At 47.1% G+C, this 21,273-nt stretch overlaps 1 protein-coding gene across 1 annotated transcript; it reads right to left on the reverse strand.

Annotated features, from left to right (window-relative positions):
• Positions 1-1,835: 1,835 nt before the first annotated feature.
• Positions 1,836-20,741, reverse strand: Ces4a (carboxylesterase 4A). Its single transcript, XM_038313181.1, has 14 exons — positions 20,669-20,741; positions 15,272-15,473; positions 8,849-8,990; positions 8,638-8,771; positions 8,246-8,399; positions 6,270-6,374; positions 6,086-6,190; positions 5,912-5,950; positions 5,244-5,384; positions 4,744-4,824; positions 4,073-4,229; positions 3,328-3,459; positions 3,077-3,149; positions 1,836-1,986 (listed from the first exon to the last, which is right to left on the reverse strand). The coding sequence occupies exons 1-14, from the start codon at positions 20,724-20,726 to the stop codon at positions 1,836-1,838; spliced, it is 1,674 nt and encodes a 557-aa protein (XP_038169109.1). The 5' UTR covers positions 20,727-20,741.
• Between the last annotated feature and the right edge of the window lie 532 nt (positions 20,742-21,273).

A 21,273-nucleotide genomic window follows, 5' to 3' on the forward strand; every position in this document is an offset into this window, starting at 1 on the left:
GTGCCCCCAAATGGAAGAAAGCTGATGAAAACTGATGGTTCGTGCCTTTAATCCCAACACTCTGGAGGCAGAGGCAGTTCAAGGCCAGCCCTGGCTACACGACAAGTCCTAGGTAGCCAGAGGTACGCAGTGAGACAGGCTCAAAAACAAACAAACAAAAAGGTTGGGATATGTTCAGGAGAGTGAGGAGCATGGGAGGGTTGGGCCTAAATGGATGTGAGCATGAGGTGTGGTGTCCTGATGATACCCTTGGGGAAGAGGCATGATGCACTTGAGATAGAGAAGGAGCAAGCCAAACTTTTCTTTCTGCTTTGCTGTTGTTGAGATGTAGTCTTATGTTGTCTAGGCTGGACTCAAACTATGTGTAGCTGAAGATGACCTTGAACACCTGGATTCCCCTTTCTCACTTTTCAAATGTTGACATTACAGGTGTTCACTACTGAAGGGCTCTAGCAGGTCCATGCACAGCAAATACGGTGCTGTCAAGTTCCTATTCTCCCCTTTGCTGAAAAACCATTAGATTAAATTTCTAAAGCTAGTCCCCAAAGGCCATTCTCTTATTTAGCCACTGACTCATTCCTCAGACAAAATACTAAGATCCAACAATCAAAATTAATTATTTGGCTAACATGTCCAATCAGGATTTACCAACTCATCCTAGACAGATCTCCCCCCCCCTTTTCCCCCTTAAAAGCCAGCTCCTGCTGGGTGGTAGTGTCCTACGCCTTTAATCCTAGTCCTTGGGAGGCAGAGGCATGTGGATCTCTGAATTTGAGACCAGCCTGGTCTACAGAGCAAGTTCCAGGATAGCCAGGGCTATACAGAGAAATCCTGTCTTGAAAAACCAGTCAATCAACCAACCAACCACCAAATCAATAAACAAATAATCAAAAACAAAAACAAGAAACAATCCCCAAACAAGCAAACAAACACTCACTCCTGAGAAAACCTCCTCCTTGCTGCTGCTGCTGCCGCCGCCTCTGCAGCCCACCTCCCCCTTTCCCTCTAGGGTAATAAATCTCCTTCGTGCTGAGAATTTGGTATCTGGGTGTGTCCTGTGCTGACTCTGAGGGGGCTACCTCCTTTAGAAACCACCACATCCGGCACTAACTGAATTTTTGCACCCTAAGTGACTTTGCTTCAGCCCTTCTAGCAAGTACAGCCCAAGAAGCAGCAAGTAGCAACATTTTATTACTCTAAGGGAAACTGAGATAACATCCATTTCACCCAATTATTTTACAGAGAGAGAAATTGAGGATGAAAAGAACCCATTTTTATTGAGCATCGTCCCTAGGTACAGGCTTTTGAAGGGCCCCAGGGGAGATGTGTGTGGGTAGGGGAACAGATCCCAAGCCATCAAAGCTTTGCCCCATGTCATGAATAGACTGTCTGGGTCCTCGAGGCAAGCATGAGCAGGCAGGTTGGACAGGGCAGATGATCAATGATGGCAGGGTGCAATGACAGAAAGTGACAGCCTGTGTGAACTTTCCATATGAGGGGGCTGAAAACACATCATGAGGGGTAAGAGGACCTGGAAAAGAGAGAGAAGAGATTATCCTGAGGCTGAGGTGGCAGGGAGCAGAGCACAGTGTGATAAAAGGGCCCTGGCCTGGTGCAGACAGTGATCTATGGGTGTCAGGCTGGACAGGTGGTGCTGAGCCCCAAATAACGGAATAGGGCTCCAGCTACAGCCTGAAGGCAGCCAGGAGCTTCTCCAGGTCCTACATTCAGTAGACAGGACTGCTGTCCTCAGATATATCCAGGGCCAATCTCCTTGAGGCAGGTTGGTAGGATAGTTCAGTCTTGCTTGGTTACTCTCAGGGTTGCTGCTGCTTCTAAGTTTTCTGAAGCTGGTGCAGCCTTCTCCAGAAAGCCATCTTTTTCTCTTTGAGCTTCACACCCACACTTGTATCGAAATCCAACTGCAAGTACTTCTCATTCTTGTCAAAGCGTGGCCAGTAGGGCAGCGTTCTGTCATTGGGGTCCCTAATCCCAAGGTGGAAAGAGATTAGTGTCACAGTCCTGTTTATTCAGCTTGTCCCTCTTACCTTTCCTTCATCTACCTTCCCTTGGGAAGCTGAGATCCAGGAAGGCTTTGTGGCAATGATGCTTAGACAGATCTTATGAAAGAGTAGGAGAGCTAGGCGTGATGGATGGTGAGCACTTAGAATCACAGCGCTTGGGAGGTGATGGCAGGAAATTGTGAGTTTGAGGCCAGTGTAGGCTGGAGGTGGAAGAAGTGAGCTTCCAGGCAGTAAAAGGTTAGGTGAAATATAAAGGTGGGGATAGATAAAGAGGGTATGTGTGCAGGAAGAATGATGACGGCATAGGAAAAATTCTTGGCTTTTCATGACAAGCTAAGGGAATGGAGATTTACTCTGAGAACATGAACAAGTTTTGTTGTTGTTGTTGTTTTGTTTTTTTTTGAGACAGGGTTTCTCTGTAGCTTTAGAGCCTGTCCTGGAGCTCACTCTGTAGACTAGGCTGGCCTCGAACTCAAAGAGATCTGCCTGTCTCTGCCTCCTGAGTGCTGGGATTAAAGACGTGTATCACCACCGCCCGGCTATGAGCAAGGGTTTTAAGCAAGTGAGTAATTTGATTAGATGACACTTCAGAGTGTCACAGGATGATGCGGGGAGAGAAAGTAGGCCTAGTAAAATATGCATGGGGGACCCAAAATTCAGTTAAAGTGTCACCTTCACTTGAGGCCCCCTCTGCCACTCAAAAAGGGCCAGACCCCTCCGTGATGCTCCCTATGGCCCAGTGATCCCAGTGGGACAGCTTCCACTGTGCCTGTTTGGAATTTGGTTTTCATATAGTGGGGTGAGGAGGATGTAGCACATGCTTATGACATCCTTGAACCCCAGCTTCCAGTACCAGGGTCAGATACAAAGGAGAACATTGTTGAGATACTATTGGATGAATGAATGAAGAGTGTGCATTGTGGGACAGAGGAGACACATTCTATGGGCATTTAGGACTCTATGACTGACAAGGAAAAGAAGAAGGGCCCAGGCTTGACTGTCTAGTTCCTGTGGTCCTAGTATTGTTTATATGCGTAAAGGGCTAGACTCACCCAGTGCGGGCAAAGTTGGCCCAGTATTTCATCATCTGGAGGCTAAATTCCTTTTCCTCACTGGTGGATGAGCCTGGGGGCAGAAGAAGATATGGTGTTTTGGAAAGAGCTGGGGGTACCAGCCTCCCACTCTGAATTGGGGGGGGGGTACATTCCACATGAGGGACTAGATAGCTTCCTGTGGTCAGCCAATGGAGGTGTGGGTCTTCATGCCCGGTGGGGAGACTAGGTGTCAGGTAGGGCATTAGGACCTTTGGAGAAAGGGCTTCCGAAGATATAGGAAAGCTCGTCTCCATGATCTGCCCCATCGTGTCGAAGTTTGACAATTATGCCTGAAGGAGCATAGTGCTTGAACTCATACAGATAGACAGGGAAGCCGGCATCTGTGAATAATGAAATGGGTGAGGGCTGCAGGAAGAGCCTTCGCCTGAGCAAGTTCCCATCTACCCAGTGCGTCCCACCCACCAACATAGGGCAGGCCTTCAGGTTTACAGTCATGGGGCAAGTTAGAATCCTGTCTGCACTAGCCACCAGTATGCCACTCAAACTCTTTGAGCGGCAGTCCCTCATCTGCAGAGCTGGGGATGCTTATGGCAAAGACCATGGAAGCTGTCTTCTTCCCTCTTCTGAGCTTTCTGTTCCAGACATGGTATTCAAGGGCCTTTAATGGCTGTCCTTTCCAGCCTCACCTTTGACCTCTCATTCTCATATTCCCAAGCCCAGTCAGCCTGCCTTTGAAGTTGTTCTTAAGCCCATCCTCTTAACCTAGGGTACTGTCTCTGTCACCCCAGCTTTCTCCTGTAGGGTGGCCGAGGTTTTGCCCTTATTCCTCAGGGACAGCTCTTCCTCTGGCTTGCTGCTTTTTCTGTGGCCTCTTGGAGTTCTATAATAGCCCAAAGTATGAAGCAGGTGGGGGAAGAGCTGATGACTCCAGTTGGAAGCAGCTCAGCTGGACAGTGAAGGGGAGCGGTGTGGTTACTCTCAGGGGCCTCATACCCCGGTGGTAACGTGCGGCTTGAAGGGTGGAGTACACGAAGGTGGCATCTCCAATTAGATCTAACAAGTGGTTGCGGACCGTCTTCCAGTCATGCTTAACGGCAGCGTCGATCAAGTACTCCTTCATCACCAGTGGGATCTGCTCATTAGTGATATTCTGGGCCAGGATGCAAGACCCACCCTGAGGCCTGCTATACCAGCTAGGCCATGGGTGCGTGCACCATTGGCTTGCACCCAGCCTCAACTCTCCAGGACTTTTGGGAATGGGATTTCTAGGATGGTCTCCATCCTATTGATTTTTTTAAAAGACATGGTTTCTCTGTGTAGCCCTGGCTGTCCTGGAACTCACTCTGTAGACCAGGCTGGCCTTGAACTCACAGAGATCCACCTGCCTCTCTGCCTACCAAGTGCTGTAAAGGCGTGCGCCACCACCGCCCCGTCATCTTCATTGATTCTTACCCCCCACTTTTGCCCCAGGAGAACTGCCTCCTATGACCCTGAGAGTGCCTTGGAGACCTTGCCCATCAGCATCCATCTCGTCCCATGTCAAATTCCTTTAGGGATCTCCTATCTCAGGAATGCTTGCGCAGAGCAAGTCCTAGGTTCTTAAAGAAGCGTGTGTGGTATTTAGTCCTGGTCACACTAAACAACCCAACCGTGGGACCCCTCACCAGCAGGGTGCTGGAACTCCAAAGCAGTTTGGTGAGGTATTTTTCATTCATTGCATGCTGAGTCAGCTGGAGCTTCAAGAGCTGATCACAAGAAAAGGACCCAGGGGTGAATCAGGCCTGAGCTCTTGCCTGTCTGCATGTAGACTTCTCAGACAAGGCATAGCCCAGGAAAGACCCACACCCTGCCCTGCTCACTGTCTGTCATCACCTCCTGGTTCTGAGCTGACGCAGAGCTGGGAGGGCCTGTCTTGAGCTATGTCATTTGCCCTGACCCAGGGAGTAAAGGAGGCCCCTAAGGTGTATAGTTGTTAGTAGGCTCGGGTTGACTACACTTCTCCCAATGCCTCTCTATCATTCCTGGACAACTGTCCCTGCACAGGGAATACAGGTAACTTCTGCATCCTCAGTGGGGCCACTGAGATCTAACTTGGTACCCAAACACTGCTCAAGGGGCATCCCTTTGCCAACCCACTGAGCGAGCACCTTTCCCATCCACTCACAAAAGGCAAGCTCCACTCGAACTCCACATTGTTGACACCTAGAAGGTAGGGCACAGGGGTAACCTGTCCACTGGTCAGGAGCACCACAGGGTCCTCTGGGAACACCACACCATCTACCACAGGGCTCAGGAACCACACCATCTGCAAGGTCAGGAGCATTGTCCAGCTAGTCATTCCACATGCTCTCTGGGGGCCTTTGTGACTCGGGTGCTCAGCTCATCAGGTCTGTCTCAGGAGCTGGCCTAGCTTAAGCTCTTTTGATAAACACTGAGATTGCCCACAATGATGCTTAGGAGGGTGAGCGTCGAGAGGGACCAGGGCAGACAGGACCAGCTACTCAGACTTCAGATGCTTGCTCCAGACATCCTCATAGTTCTTCCTTATCTCTTGAAAATCCTTATGAAATATCCCTTCAATGAGACACGTATTATCCATTCTATTTAAAATTCTATACCTCTCACCATGCCTGATCCCTCCCCTTGTTGCTATTGCCTTCGAGAAAGCTGAGTAATTTACTTATTTATAGGACCTATTGTGTCTCTCTTCAGTGGGGCGTCAGTCCCACTAGAGAGGGGAAATTGGCCTGTATAGTTCCTCAGGTATCCCAAGGACCTGGCACACAGTAGGTATTCAATGAACACTCAAGTTGCAAGCCACTGCTTACTCACATCTCTTGGATCTTTCTTGAGGTTGACATGAAAGAATGCCTATAAAAGAGAGAAGGAGATAGGAATCAAAAGAAACTCCCCAATGTGTTCTAGAGACAGGCTCCCTGGGGACATATCTACGGGTGGCTATAGTCCATAGGCTGAAAGGGATGACAACTGGAATGTTCTACCTACCATCCTCTTGGAAACATGCATCACCTCATTCCCTGACAGAGCCCTCAGGCATTCTACCATAATCTTTGTGTTGTCGTGGTCGCAGCCAGCCACGTGAGCAACCTTCTGTAGAGAGAAAGGGTATCCAGGGATGCCTCCATCCTTCTCTCTTCTTGTTGAGCGCTGGGAGAGGAGTGGTACCCACCTTGGCTGCCTTCAGTGGATCAGGCGTGATGAAGACTTTCAGTATCGCAGTACCACTTTGGGAAATGGCCCGATGGAACAGACCTTGGGCAAGGGGTGACATCAGCTGTAGGGATTGGAAGCGCAGAACACCCATGAGATCCATAAACAGGGACAACTGGGTTGTTTCCGGTGCCTGCCTAACTCTTTCTGAGTAGCCTGAGAGATAAGCATCTTGGAGGGAGCCATGGATCTTAGGCTACAGTCCTAGATGTAAAGCCAGCACCTTCCAGTCCTTGGTCTATGTAGTGGGCTCTAGAGGTCCCAGAGTTGACCTGAGGATATGGAAGGTGATCTGTTGGTATGCATAGAGGTTTTTTTTTTCTGCTACAGTTTACAAGCAAGGGTGGGTGGGACCCCATAGTCACAGCTCCAATTACCTATGCTAACAGCTCCTTCAGAGAAGTCATTTGGACACCTCAGATTGTATGTGTCTCAAACTTGTTCTAGTCAATCTCCAACTGGGTAGAACCTTCTTTTTTGACATTATCCACCCAGCTTGGGGGCTGTCCCTCTTCTGCCCTCTGCCATATGCAGCTATTCCAGTCATTCCTGACCATTTGGCCTTGTGAACCACTCAGCAACCCCTCTTTATTCTCCATTCTTCCTATCCTCATTATCTCCTCTGGGATAAACCCTGCTCCTTCACCTCCCAGCTGGGCCTCCAAGTCCGAGTTCCTGCTTTTTCCTATGTCAGTTCCATGCAGAAGAAAGACAGAGAGAGCTCTCTAAATGCACGTCTGATCTTATCACTTCCCTGCTTAACATCTGTCCCTGCTCTCAGGAGGATGGCTGCAAGCCACAAGTTTGAGGCCAACCTTGTCTACTTAGCAAATTCCAGACTAGCTTGGTTAAATACCAAGTCTGAGGCCAGCAAGGGAAGCAGAGTGAGACCCAGTGTCAACAAACAACAACAAAAAGATCTGAGCCAAACCAGACCACACAGAAAAACCTGTCTGGGCTCTGTAGGACACTGAACTAGAGAGAGGTGCTTCTCTTCTCTGCGTGGGGGTCTTCATCTGTGAGACGAGGGCAGCGCTTTTCTCCTTGGACTTTGTTATTATTACCAATTAACTTGTTAGTTTTGAGCAGGGAGGGCCTTGCTGTATAGTTCCAGCATTTCAGGTCTGCCCAGGGACTACAGATCTGCCTGTCTCTTTGGATTTTTTTTTTTTTTTGTGACAGGGTTTTATGTAATCCACACTGTTTTTAAATTTACTGCTTCTAGGGCTAGCTGTGAATCCCCTCAAGGTTTAGAACCACAACACTCAACTTTTTTTGGATTGGGGAAATTAAGTAAAGTAATACACGTAAGGTGTATGGGAAGATACCTGTCACACAGAAAATGCTCAGATGTTTGAGCCTTATTATGACTGTGTGTGGCCCTCGTGACCATGCTTGATGTGATTCCTTCTCACTTCCACCCCTGTGAAGTCTCCAACACAGGCCCCTGACTTCGGAGCATAGGATGTCCCCAGCCCTGCCCAGAGGGTAGATGTTGGCTCTGTTTAGGTGAAAGGACCCTGAGGGAAGCAAGAGGTGCTAGGCACCCTGAAGACTCACCCTGTCCTTGTTGGGACTTGGACTTGCTATCAGTGCTATTCTTTTTTCCTTTTTAAGAAAGTAATTTGTTTAGTGTATATGACAGAAACCTGGGCAGAGGACAAGTTACAGGAACCAGTTCCACCTTGTGAGCTCCAGGGATTGAACTCTGATTATCAACCTTGTTGGCAAACCACTGAGCCATCGTAACAGCCTTGATGGGTGTTATTCTTGAAGAGAAAGCACCTTTGGCTATGAGCGGTTGTGCCCCTGGTGTAAATGGTGTCCTTGGCAGGGGTGAGATGCAGGTTTGTGGACACAGGTCTGCACACGTGCTGTGCACCATGGGAACATGCTGGCTTGTGTCTCTGCTGGTCCAGTGGAAATCACACTCACCAGTCCCGAGATGCTCATAGCTCCCGCCGACTGACCGAACAGTGTTACACTGTCCGGGTCTCCACCAAAGGCCTCGATGTTCTCCTGAACCCAGTGCAGAGCCGCTATCTGGTCCAGCAGCCCCCAGTTTCCGCGGGCTTGGCTGTCGCCGGTGCTAGACACACGAGATTCATGGTCAGTGTTTCCAAATTCGATTGTCAGGATTCAGAGAGCTGTCATGGCTCCCCATCTAAGTCTTTCTTAGATTCCGTGAGAGTATCCAGCGTCTTCACAGCTGGAACGACTATCCTCTTCACTCGATCCCGCCCACGGACCACGCCCCCTTCCGCCAGTCCCCACTTCCTGAGTCTCTGGCTGGTAGGTGAAGGCCCCGCCCCTGGTCCAAGGCCCACCTGAAGAAGCCTAGGATGCCCAGCCTGTACTGCAGAAACACTAGCACCACTTTCTCGCGGGCGGCTAACTCCGAGCCTTCGTAGGTAGAAGCAGAGCCAACGAGGAAGGCGCCTCCGGGAAACCAAACCATCACCTGGATAAGAAAGGTCTCCAAAGCCTGAGCTGGGCTGAACTGTAGTAGAGGCGGGTGGGGGAAAACATAGTACTCACCGGCAGCAGAGGGTCCCCAGGCGCGAGCACTGGGGCATAAACATTCAGGTAGAGACAGTCCTCGCTGAAGTGCAGCCACTCATACTGTTTCCGCGTGTTCAAGTACATGGAGGTTACCTGTCCCCAGGTTTCCTGAAGGCACCTGTGGGCATGCAGTGAATTTATATTGACAGCGAAGAGAATGCTTCCAACCCTGGGGTCAGCAGTGACGGGGGACAGCCTAACAAAAGCCTGGCAGACTCTGTGCGTGTGTGCATGCCTCTTGGAGTCTTTCACCAGTGGTCAGGTCCAGGACCGCGAGGCAGGCACGTCTCCCCAGGATCCATCCTTCCTTCTACCGTGCATCTTGACCTACACCCCCTTAGCCTGGGTAGTCTTTGCTCTTGCTGGAGACTGCCGATTTGATTAAGGCCAAAATTTGGGTGCTCTAGGTAACGCTCTGCCTTCGTGCCCCATCCTCCCAGACTCTTTTATCTTCCAGGCAGGCCAAGGAGCTCGAGAACGTTTCCCTACTCCGAACACAGGGCCACCGTCCTGTCAAGACCATAAAATCTGTGGTCCCCCGCAACTTCTTCACAGTCCTCCAAACTGCTCTCTGGAGGACACTGATAAAAGTAATTAAAAACAAAGCCAGGCACGATGCAGACCACGGCACTGCCCTTTCTATAATCTTCCTTGCGAGGCATAGTGGCTGGCACCTGGAATCAAGGCCATTCTGAGCTGCACAGTGGGTCCCAGGACAGCCTGAGGTACGATAGGAGAACCCACCTCTCCAAACCCATTTTCCTAGCTCTCCACTGCCCTCAGAGAAAGAGTCCAGACACCCTCAGTCTGACTCGGGCTCTCCTTTCCATCCAGTCAGCACAGCAGACACCCTTTGTTCCCGATAGACATGGCTGCTTGCCTCTGATTTCCAAGCCCTCGTGCCTCTGTGCCTTCTGCCAAATGCTCTCCTCCTTGCCCAGCAAGCTACACTTCTGTTTAGGCCAGCTCAAATGGTACCCCCTCTTATGGGCCCTCCATCTGTGTCCTGCAGATCTTTCTCCACTCTCGACTGCAATGCTGGTTGAAATTATTTCAATTAATCGCTTGTCTCCTGGGTGACTCAACCGCTCCGCTCCTGGAGTGCAGGATGACAGTGGGTCCTAGCACTCGGCCAGGCACCAAGTGCACTTGTAGAGTATCTGAAGAGGAGTGTGGGCGCTATGGCCACTTCCCTCCTCTCTGCTGCTTGCCTAACCCCTGGAATGGCTATTCTTACAAGTCTGGGGCTGGTCTTACTTGATTGGAATCCTTATCTGTCTGTTCCTCCTTTTAGCTCTGCTCGTGTCCCAGCCTGCCTTCCCTTTCCCTTTCCATATGTCCTTCCCACAACACTGCACCCTGCCTCATCCCAAACTATCATCTCCCAGCCACCTTGACCAGCAGTCATCTGAGCTCTCTTCCTACAAGGACAAATTTTCATTTTCTTTTGTGTTTATGAATGCAGGCCAATGCGTGCATGTGGAGGCCAGAGAGAAACCTCCTCATGGAGGCTGTCCAGGTTTTTTTTTTTTTTTTTAAGACTGGGTCTCTTAGTTGGATCTTGCTGAGTAGTTGAGGCTGGCTGGCTAGTGAGCCAGAGGGATCCTCTTGTCTCTGGCTTCCCCAGGACTCGTGCTGCAAATTCTTGCCATGACTCTTGGCTTTTTATGGGGGTTCTGGAGCTTGAACTCAGGACCTCATACTTGTAAGGCAAGCCCATCTCCCTAGCTCCAGGATAAACTTCAACCAAACGTCCTCCTTCTACCTCACTTGGCCTCTTCAAAGGTCACCAGCAAATAGTACATCTTCTTTTCTCTGTCCTTCCGTCCCTCCGTCCATCCATCTGTCCCTCCCTCCCTCCTTCTCTCTCTTTCTTTTCTTTCTTTCTTCTCCTCCATCTCTCCCTCCCCTCTTTCTTTTTCCTCTTTCTTTCTTCCGAGACAGGGACTCTTGAACTTATATAATTGAGGATGATCTTGAATTCTTGACCCTTCTGCCTCCCCCTCCCAATTGCTGGGAGGCTTGTAACACTCTGCCTGACTTCATAGCTCTGTCTTTGATCTCTGCTTTACTCCTCCCCCTTTGAAAATTTGTAGTGTCAGGATCAAGTCCAAGGGCTTGGGAATGATGGGCAGGGCCTCTACTTCCAGGCAATATTTCTGTTCCCTTGTTTGACTTCTTTTTCTCCTTCCTCTAATTTTAAAATTACATTTATTTATTTGTTTGCATACATGCATATGCTACGGTGCATGAATGGAGGTCAGAGAACACTTTTGGGAGTCATTTCTTTCCTTCTACCCTGTAGGTCCTAGGGTTAGAATTCAGGTCATCAAGCTTGGCGGCAAGAACCTTTATCTTCTGAACCATACCACTGGCCTGTCTCTGTCAATTCTAGGGTTTTGGAAGCTGCTTACAATGCACTTCCTATTTACTTAGGTAATATTATATCCTTCTGGAGTCTTCGATGGAGTTGAAGAATAGATATAGTTTCCTTACTTACGATAAAAGATAAAGTAGACATAAATATGTAACTATAATTCTTGCTTGATATCTGTTTTGTTATATATAATCTTGCTATGCTAAAGTTAAAACCTTCCTTTTTATTTAGACAGAAAAGGGGAGATGATGTAGGAGGTGATGTATGTTGTGACTATGTCTTATTGCCATTGGCTAATAAATAATCTGCTTTTGGCCAATGGCTTAACAGAGTAAAACCAGGCTGAAATATATATATATATATATATATATATATATATATATATATATATAGATAGAAAGAAAGATAGATAGATAGATAGATAGATAGATAGATAGTAGATAGATAGATAGTAGGTGGAGTCAGTCAGAGAAGCCATGTAGCCGCCTGCAGGAGACAGATGCCTGCCTCTGCTGGAGCCTGTTGAAACTTTGCTGGTAGACCGCAACCTCGTGGTGATGCAAAGATTAATGGAGATGGGTTAGTTTAGGACATAAAAGCTAGCTAGAAATACGCTTAAGCTATTGGCCAAACAGTATTGCAAATAATATAGTTTCTGTGTGGTTCTTTTGAGTCTGGGTGGCCGGAAACCATTGGGTGGCCTCTGCCTACACTGGCCCTCTTCTTTCTTGGTAAAAAAAAAAGTGTGTGTGTGTGTGTGTGTGTGTGTGTGTGTGTGTGCATATTTGTATGCATGCAGGTGTGTATGTACAAGTGGATGTGCATATGTGTGAATATGCAGTTGGATGCCAGAGGTGATCCTCAGAAGTATCATCTACCTCTTTTAAAATAGGGTCCCCCATTGCCTGGAGTTCATCAATTAGGCTAGACTGGCTGGTCAGTGAACCCCAGGGATCCTCCTGTCTCCACGTCCCCAGGGCACACCACCATGCTCTTTCATGGTTGATAGGGCTCAAACTCAGGTCCTCATGCTAGGAAAATAATTATTTTACTAACTGAGTCATCGCAAGAGTCCCATGCTTGACTTAAAGAAAAAAGATCTGTTTTTATTTTATGTGTGAGAGTGCTTTGCCTGTATGTAAGTGCATCAGGTTTGTGTCTGGTGCCTGTGGAGGCCAGGAAAGGGTGTTTGGTTCACTGGAACTGGAGCTAAAGATGCTTGTAAGCTGCCACGTGCAGGGAACGGATCCCTGGTCTTCTGCAAGAGCAGCAAGTGCTCTTAGCTGACGAGCCATCTCTCCAGCCCCCTCCTTGCTTGACCTCTTGCTAGCAGCTATCGCCAGGAACTGGAGTTAAGAACAGCTGAGATTTCTATCCCCATCACTTCACCAAAGCCACTCCTGTCATGGTCATCATTGATCCTCAATGCGGATGACCAAGCGCTACATCCTTTCTTGTGTGCTATTCCCTTTCCAGGATTTTATAGCATCCAGCTCTCCAACTTTTCCCTCTGTCTCCCTGATGAATCCTCCTGCTGACCCAGGTCTAAGCATAAGACAGCACAAGTTTCTCTCTCTTTCTATGAGCTCTCTCTTTTCTTTTTGCTTTTTTGAGGACATGTCTCACTTTATAGCCCAGACTAACCTAGAAGTTGCTAAGATGCACAGCATCGTCTTTTCCTTTAAAATTATTTTTGGGGATTTAATTTATTTTTATGTTATGTGTATGGGCGTTCTGCCTGCATGTGTGTTTGTGTACCATGTGCATGCAATGCCTGCAGAGACCAGAAGAGGACATTGGATCCCCTGGAACTGGAGTTCCAGACAGGCTGTGAGACACCCTGTGGGCACCAGGGATCTAACTAAGGTCCTTTGGAAGCACAGCCAGTGCTCTTAACCCCCGAGTCATTTCTCCAGCCCCCAAACTTAATTAATTAATTATTAATATATTGTGATTTTTTTTGAGACAAGGTCTTAGCTTGTCTGAAAGTCAGTATGTAGACTAGGCCAGCCCCAAAGTCATAGTGATCTGCCTGCCCTCTGCCCCCCAAGTACTGGGATTAAAGGCATGAGCCATCACACCTGCTTCTCCTCTCTTTTCTTTGAGATGAGGTCTTAAATAGCCCAGAGTACCCTCAAACTCGCTGCATAGTTCAGACTGGCCTTGAACTTCTGATCTTCCTGCCCCAGCATCACAATTACTGGGATTATCACTGTGTGCCATCATGCTTGGTAGCCAAGCCAAATAAATTCTCTCTCTCTCTCTCTCTCTCTCTCTCTCTCTCTTTCTCTCTCTCCCCTCCCCCCAACCTGCTGTTGCCCTAGTGAAATGTAATAATTGTACTAAATTCTTTTTTTATGTGGGTCATATCCAATTCTCCAGAAAATGGTATCAGCTTTTCCTTTGGAACAAATTTAGAATTCGATTGCTTCCTTCTGGCTTCCTCGCAGAGGCCATCACTTCTCTCTCCCTTTGTTGCTGCCCTATAGAATGATATAAGTAACCCACAGATTCTTTTTTTTTTTTTTTTTTGGTTTTTTGAGACAGGGTTTCCCTGTAGTTTCTAGAGCCTGTCCTGGATCTAGCTCTTGTAGACCAGGCTGGCCTCGAACTCAGAGATCCGCCTGCCTCTGCCTCCCGAGTGCTGGGATTAAAGGCGTGCGCCACCACCGCCCGGCTACCCACAGATTCTTATACTTGACTCTCTAAGTTCAAAACATCCCTTGTTCTGACAGCTTATAGGGCATTCCAATGACTAACACCCACGTGTGTATATAATGGGCACCCTCACCTCCAAACCTTGCCTTCAATTTTCAGATAATGATCATCCCATGTTCTGTCGACAGGAATTCCAAATAATAACCAGGGAATGATCAGAATACCTAGGGCTTGATATCTATCTATCTATCATCTATCTATCTATCTATCTATCTATCTATCTATCTATCTATCTATCCTCTATCTACCTACCTACCTATCTAACCTCTCTCTCTCTCTCTCTCTCTCTCTCTCTCTCTCTCTCTCTCTCTCTCTCTCTCTCTCTCTCTCTCTCTCCCTACCTACCTTTCTTTCTATCTAACTATCTATTGAGATTGAACCTGTACCTCTCCCAAGGTTAGCATGGAGCAAAAACACCTCTGGTTGATGTCTTAACAAACAGACATTCAAGTGGGAATTAGAGGACTTTTTTTTGGGGGGGGGGTTTCGAGACAGGGTTTCTCTGTAGCTTTGGAGCCTGTCCTGGAACTAGCTCTTGTAGACCAGGCTGGTCTCAAACTCACAGAGATCCCCGTGCCTCTGCCTCCCGAGTGCTGGGATTAAAGCCGGGGGGGGGGGGGGGGGCGGTGGCGTACACACACACATATATATGTATATATATCAATCAGTTGGCACCTAGGTTCTAAACCCTGCGCTTTAACCAGCTGAAGATAAACATTGTTAATGATTGTCACACAATATTATGATCAGTTGATTACTTAGTAGTCTGAATAAACAGTGAATGCACTTGTTTTGGCTGAACTGCCAAGCCCAGGGCTCCAAAGGGCAATCATCGCTCAGGTCTTGTTACTTGAAGGCTGTAGGTGGCAGCAAGACACTGAAACGTCGAAGCTCAAACAGCCCTTGTAGGTCCCATCTTGGAGCGCCCTCTGCAGGGAGTGGCTGACAGTACCGTGTGTATTACAAAGCCGGAGCCCTTCATTCCTTAGGCCTGGGGAGTGGATAAGAACTGGAGGTGGGGATGCATTGGGAAATTCATCTTCCCAGAAGGTCCTGTGGCAAAGCCAGTGACCAAATCCCCCTTGCCCAGAGCTTTCTCATGAGAAACCAAACACAGTACAATCACTGCCTTAAATGTTATTTGGTCTAATTTCCTCATTACACAGGCTTGGAAACTGAGGCCAAGATTGGTTCTGAGCTTTGCTTTGGTCCCACAGGGAGTTTCTAGTAAGTTATTTTAGGCACTGGTCCACCCTACTCATCAGTTCTGCTCATCTACCAGCCCACAATCCTCTGGCACTTACGAAGGTGGGTAGGTGGTGGCGTCTCTAATGCCGGTCCAGGGTTGGGGGGGCTCTGGAGGAGCAAACCTGCGGGTGCCCACAGGAGGTTTGGAGAAGGGGACGCCCAGGAAGACTTGGATGGTTATGTTTCCCACATGTGTTTGCTTTCCTTGTAGGATCCCGTGTCTGGTGACCACGAGAGGCTCCTTGGTGTACAAAGCACCTGGGAAGAGAAGAGGGACTGTCGTTCTCGTCAGCCACAGTGTGATTCTAGTATAGCTGCCATGGGACCCATTCTCCCTTCCCTTCCTTCCCCTTCTTTCTTTCTTCTCTTCATCCATCTCTCTCCAGAGTCCCACTACATGACTCAGGTTGGCTTTAAACCCATCACCCTTCTGCCTCAGTCTCCCAAATGCTGGGATTACAGGAGTGGGCTACCTGACCTGACCTGGGTAGCTGCTGCTGCTGCTGCTATATATACAAAAGCAACCGGTCAATTATTATTATTATTCAAATATTTAAAAATCCTATGTTTGTGAGGGTTTTGTGTGCATGTACATCTGTGTACCACATGCAGAACAGGGCATTGGGTTCTCTAAAACTGGAGTTACAGGCATCTGTGAACTGCCATGTGGGAACTAGGAATTGAATCTGGCTCATTTGGAAGAGCAGCCAGTGCTCTTAATATCAAGTGTCTTACCATCTGTACCGAGGCAGGATCTGTCACCAAGCCCAGAGCTTGCTGTTTTGTTTAGTCTGGTTAGACAGTTTGCTCAGGGATTCCCTGTGTCTGTCTCGCCTGGGTTGGGATTGCAGGCAGGCTGGCAAAACCACCCAGCGTTTTTCATGGGTTCTGGGGATCTGAATTCTGGTCCTCATGCTTATACACCAAGTGTACCCACTAATCCATCTCCTCAGCCTTCTTAGAACAACAATAAAAACCCCAGAAGTTTAAAAATAACAATTATGTATCTGTCTTATTTCTCTTGTGTATCTATAAGGATTATTATTATTAAGATTTCAAAGCTATGCTGGTAGGCACATAAAAGTTCTTGTCTGTTATATAAACCATTTCTCTTTGTGTCATTTAATGTCAATAAAAGGTACATTTATTTGTTTATTTATTTAGTTTTTTTTGAGGTAAGTTCTCTCTGTTATATAGCTCTGGCTGTCCTGGGACTATAGATCAGGCTGGTCTTGAATTCACAGAGATCCACTTGCTTCTGTCTCCTGAGTGCTGGGATTAAGGCCGTGACCACCATACAGGGCTGAAAGGGGCATTTATTTTAACTTCTATTTGATATGAACATGGCTGCACCTTTTTCTTTTCCGGTTGTTAATTAGTTTAATTAGGTTTTGATTAGTTTCTTTTTCATTTGCTTTTTTCCTGTGTGGTGTGTATGTGTGTCTTCATGTTCATGTAAATGCGCCCATGGTGGTGTTTGTATACCTGAATATGGAGAATAGTGATTGATTTTTGGTGTCTTTTTCAATTGTTCTTTACCTCATTTTTTGAAACAGGGTTTCTCATTGCACCTTGAATTTACTGAGCAGTTAGACTAGGTGGCTAGCAAGCCCACGGACCCACCTATTTCTCCTTCTTCAGCACCATGGTTACAGTCCCGCACCCCATGGCTTTTCACATGGGTCTGGACATCCAAACTCAGGTCCTCACACTTACACAGAAAAGACTTCACCCACTAAGTCCCCTCCCCAGCCCCTGCCTGGCTCATTCCTGGGATGGTTGGAACGATCTATGCACATTCTTCCTCATACACATTGACATCAATGCACTCTTACACATTAATACAGACACAGGTATCCATGAGAAACACACAAATGCACGCTCACAGGAAATATGCATATGCATACAAATGCAGCTATACGTGTTTTGTAATGTATTCACTTATAATGTGTACTCCCTTATTCACACACACACACACACACACACACACACACACACACACACACACTCTGCAAGCATACTCACACCACAGACAGCTTTTGGAATAGAGATGAAGTGGACTAGGCCTATGAGTCCTCCTCCACTGCTAGGCTCTCATCCTGCCCCACTTCTGCTGCCAAGTGTTGGTGAGACCTCACATCCATTGTCAGTTCTCCCTCTCCTCCTTTATCAAAAACAGAACTGCTCTTTGTTTCTGTGCCTTGGGGTTCATTCAGTAAAGAGACAGAAAGCAAATGCAATCCACATGGTTACTTATCCTAGCCATGGATCAGAATCATTTAGGAAAAAGTGATGCAAAAAAAAATATAGATTCCCAAGCCAAGAAAGGTAGCACACGCCTAAAATCCTAGCGCTTTGGAGGCTGAGGCAGGAAGATCACAAGTTTAAGATCATCCTTGGTACATGAGTTCAAAGCCAGTTTGGGCTACATGAGATCATGCTTTTAAAACATCCAATCTAAACCAAATTGCTAGGTCTTCTGCCTCACAAGTGTTGAGATTAAAGGTGTATACTACCATACCTGGATTTTTACTTTTCTTTTTTTTTTCAAGATAGAGTTTCTCTACGTAGCTTTGGAGCTTCAAACTCATAGAGATCCCCCTGCCTCTGCCTCCTGAGTGCTGGGATTAAACACGTGTGCCACCACCACCTGGCAGATTTTTGCTTTTATTTTTGTTTCTGAGATAAAGTCTTGCTATTTATTGTAGCCCAAACTGACTTCAAACTCATAATCTTCGCTGGGGCTTGATGGCAAGCTAGCCTTGCCAAAAAAAATTAGACACATCCCAGGTTCAGTGAGAGACCCCATCTCAAAGGAAAAAAAATCAGAAAATAATAGACCAGGACACCCAATGTCATCCTCTGTCTTCTGCTTGCATGGGATATCTGTATACATGTGTTCACATATACCACACACACATGCATGATCCTCTTGCCTCAGCATGATAAGATCTGGGATTATAGGTATGTCCCATCACTCTGGTGCCCCAAATCCCTCTAGAGACACATGGAAATAAGCTCAGAGGTCCCACATCACACAGAGAATGTCTCATGACTGCTGTGAACCATGGTTCTTGTCAACTTCCTGGTCTCTAGGGAGCCAGTCACAACCACGTGGTCGAGTTCTTCTGGGTTGCTGAACAGGAGCAGTATGGAAAGGCCAGTGTCAGCTCTGTTATCCAGAGGGAACGAAGAAGCACTTATAAACACAAATCCCAAACCAGGTGCGGTGGCACCTGTAATCCAGTCCTTGGGAGGCAGAGGCAGGAGGATCACAAGTTCAAGGCTGGGGAGATGGTTCGGTGAATAAAAATGTTTTTTGTGCAAGAGTGAGGACCCAAGTTTTAGTCTTTCGAACCCACATAAATTGAATGCATAGCGCAGGTGTCTAATCCAGCTGCTCTCACAGAGAGATGGGAAGCGGAAATGGGAGAACCGCTTGCCTCTCTTGGGCTAGCTAGACTGGCATAACCAGCCGGGGAAAGGAAACAACAAACAGACCCTGTGTCAAACAAGGTGGAAGGTGAGAACTGACACCCACTCGAGATTGTCTTCTGAGTCTGCATTTACACACACACACACACACACACACACACACACACACACACACAGGTTCAGGACCTAACTCCATAGTGAGACCTTGTTTGGGAAAAAAGCAAAAACAAAAAAAAACCCCGTCTGTTCTAAATAAAAATCAGAATTCCTGGGCTGGAAAGAGGGCTCAGTGATTAAGAGCACCCACTGTTCTTGCAGAGGGACCTGAGTTCTGTTCCCAGCATCTATCCCAGGAGGTTCACAATCACCTTATTTAAGTGTACCTCCAGGACTTGAGGTGCCTTTGGTCTCTGTGGGTGCACATGTGTGCATACCTAGACCCATATTCTTATGGACACACACACAGAATTATTTTTAAGTTAAAAATTGTTTTAAATCGCCAATGTGCCACCTTACTAGTATCCATAAAGTGCTATTAAGGCCTAGGATTACAGATGACATATGAAAAATTAGTGAATGATGGCACAAATGATTAACAAATTCTGGAGATGATACAGTGAGAAGGACATTCACAGATATTGTTGGTGGAGGACAAACTGATATAACCCCTTGGAAAAACAACTTGGTAAAATATACAAGGAGCTGTAAAGTGTTCATATTCTTTCATTAAGTACCTTCACTTTAAAACTAAATGTATTTTTTGAAAAATCACTATTATTTGAATTATGAAAACATAGCACATTGTCATGCAGCAAAACACTCATATCTCACTTATCCAATTCTACATGATGCACACACATCCCATTCTGATCAGGATCTGTAACAGCTCCAGCGTCTGATGTGCCGCTTCATGAAAGCAAAGACTGATCTGAACTTCAGTGGCTGCTGAAGCCTCTTTCACATCTATGAACTAAGCAAAGTAAACACAAACTTAAGCTATAAATGGCCTTCTATAAGAAATTAAGTGGAAAAAGTAAGCGGAGTATGAAACTGTGGGGCCAGCAAGAAGGTTCCGTGGACAAAGGTGCTTGCTGCTAAGCCTAGGGACTTGAGTCTGGTCTCTGGAATTCACTTGGTAGAAGGCAAAGACAGACTCTTGCAATTTGTCTTCTGGCCTCCACAAGTGTGCTGTGGCATACACGTGCAAGAATACACACACACACACACATACACAAACACATGCATACACACACACAGAAGTACAATTTTAAAAAATCTTAAAAATAAATTGCGTACATGCTAATATCACAGCTATGTGCATATATCAAGAAGAGATAATATCACAAATTGCTAAATCGGTTTTATCAAAACTTCTCAGAAAAACCCACCACCACCAAAAAAGCCCTTATGTAATTATTTAATGCAAAAATCAATTAACAATAGAGGTTAGAACAGTGATACCTTTGAAGATGTTGACTAGGGAATGGCACATAGGATACTGGCAATATTCTAGATTTTGATCAGAATAGTGGTGACATCATATATAACTATATATGTATTTATGTATAATAATCATATAGTTTAGATATGTGCATCCAATACCTCAATTAATGGTTGTTAATGTGCTGCTCTGTTGTCACAGTTCAGAGGACGATAGAAAGGAGGACAGTGAGGTGAAAGGTACAGATAGGAAAGAGGCCATCAGGACACGGGGAGGCAGAAGCAGGACTCCTGCTTAGAAGACAGAAGGCAGGAGGGAGAGGGGAAAGGCCAGAACGAGGGACGTGGACATGCCATGCTCTCAGGTCCCTCACTAATGCCAGGAGGTAGGAGACACAGAATCCACTTCGCAGAGCAGTCATGGGGCTCATAGAGGACAAATGATTTGCTCAGACTTCTAGCTGGTCGCACACAAGTGCTTTGAAACATTGCCCTCCATCTCCCTAGACCTTGTCTAAGGCCCCCTGTCCAGAAGAGGCTGAGCAGGGAGGGCACCCCTAGAGGGATGAAGATCTTACCTAAGGCCGTCTGGACTACCAGGCACAGGACGAGGCTCAAGCCCAGCATCCACTTCATGCTCCAGCCAGCTTCTGCTATGGACTGCAGCGATGCCAACCCTTATTGGGTCAGAAGGGATTTTGGACTGTAGTGTGCGAACACCAGAAAGATCTGCTTTTATTGCCTTGACTCTTGTCACCAGGGGCTGGGCTAGAGGAGGTACAACCAGCCTCTTACCAGCTGTGGAGCCTCGTCCCTCCTCCTTGGGGTGACAGGTCATACTGTATGGTTTTGACTCTTCAACCAGACGGGCTTGCGTGCAATCCCTGCCCAGTTTGTTCATTTGGCAACAGCTTAAAGTTTGGCTAGTGCGAGTCAAACTTCACAATTGAGTAAGTGCCAAGACTGGAGCAGAATCCTAGCGTTAATGGGTCCCTCAGCCCCTGGATATCCACCCTGTGGATTTAAGAGCCCTTGGCCTCCCTGATTGCTCATACTTTGTGAAGATTCTTGTATATGTGGATTTCTGCCAAGGTTTCTCAGGCAGGATTGTTATAGAGTGTCAGACTGTGTCAGGGACAGGAAGTCAGTGTGATGAGTACCCTTGGTCTCACATTGCAGCTGG

Source organism: Arvicola amphibius, chromosome 15, assembly GCF_903992535.2.
Source record: "Arvicola amphibius chromosome 15, mArvAmp1.2, whole genome shotgun sequence".
Taxonomy (NCBI): Eukaryota; Metazoa; Chordata; class Mammalia; order Rodentia; family Cricetidae; genus Arvicola; species Arvicola amphibius.

Bases quoted from the DNA above. Each gene is read 5' to 3' on its own strand.
- Ces4a (XM_038313181.1), bottom strand. From the start codon at position 20,726: ATGAAGTGGATGCTGGGCTTGAGCCTCGTCCTGTGCCTGGTAGTCCAG. The intron at 15,474-20,668 runs GTAAGATCTTCA...TTCTCTTCCCAG, and splicing joins GGTAGTCCAGACGGCCTTAG to GTGCTTTGTACACCAAGGAG. The intron at 8,772-8,848 runs GTGAGTACTATG...TTTCTTATCCAG, and splicing joins CTGGGGACCCTCTGCTGCCG to GTGATGGTTTGGTTTCCCGG.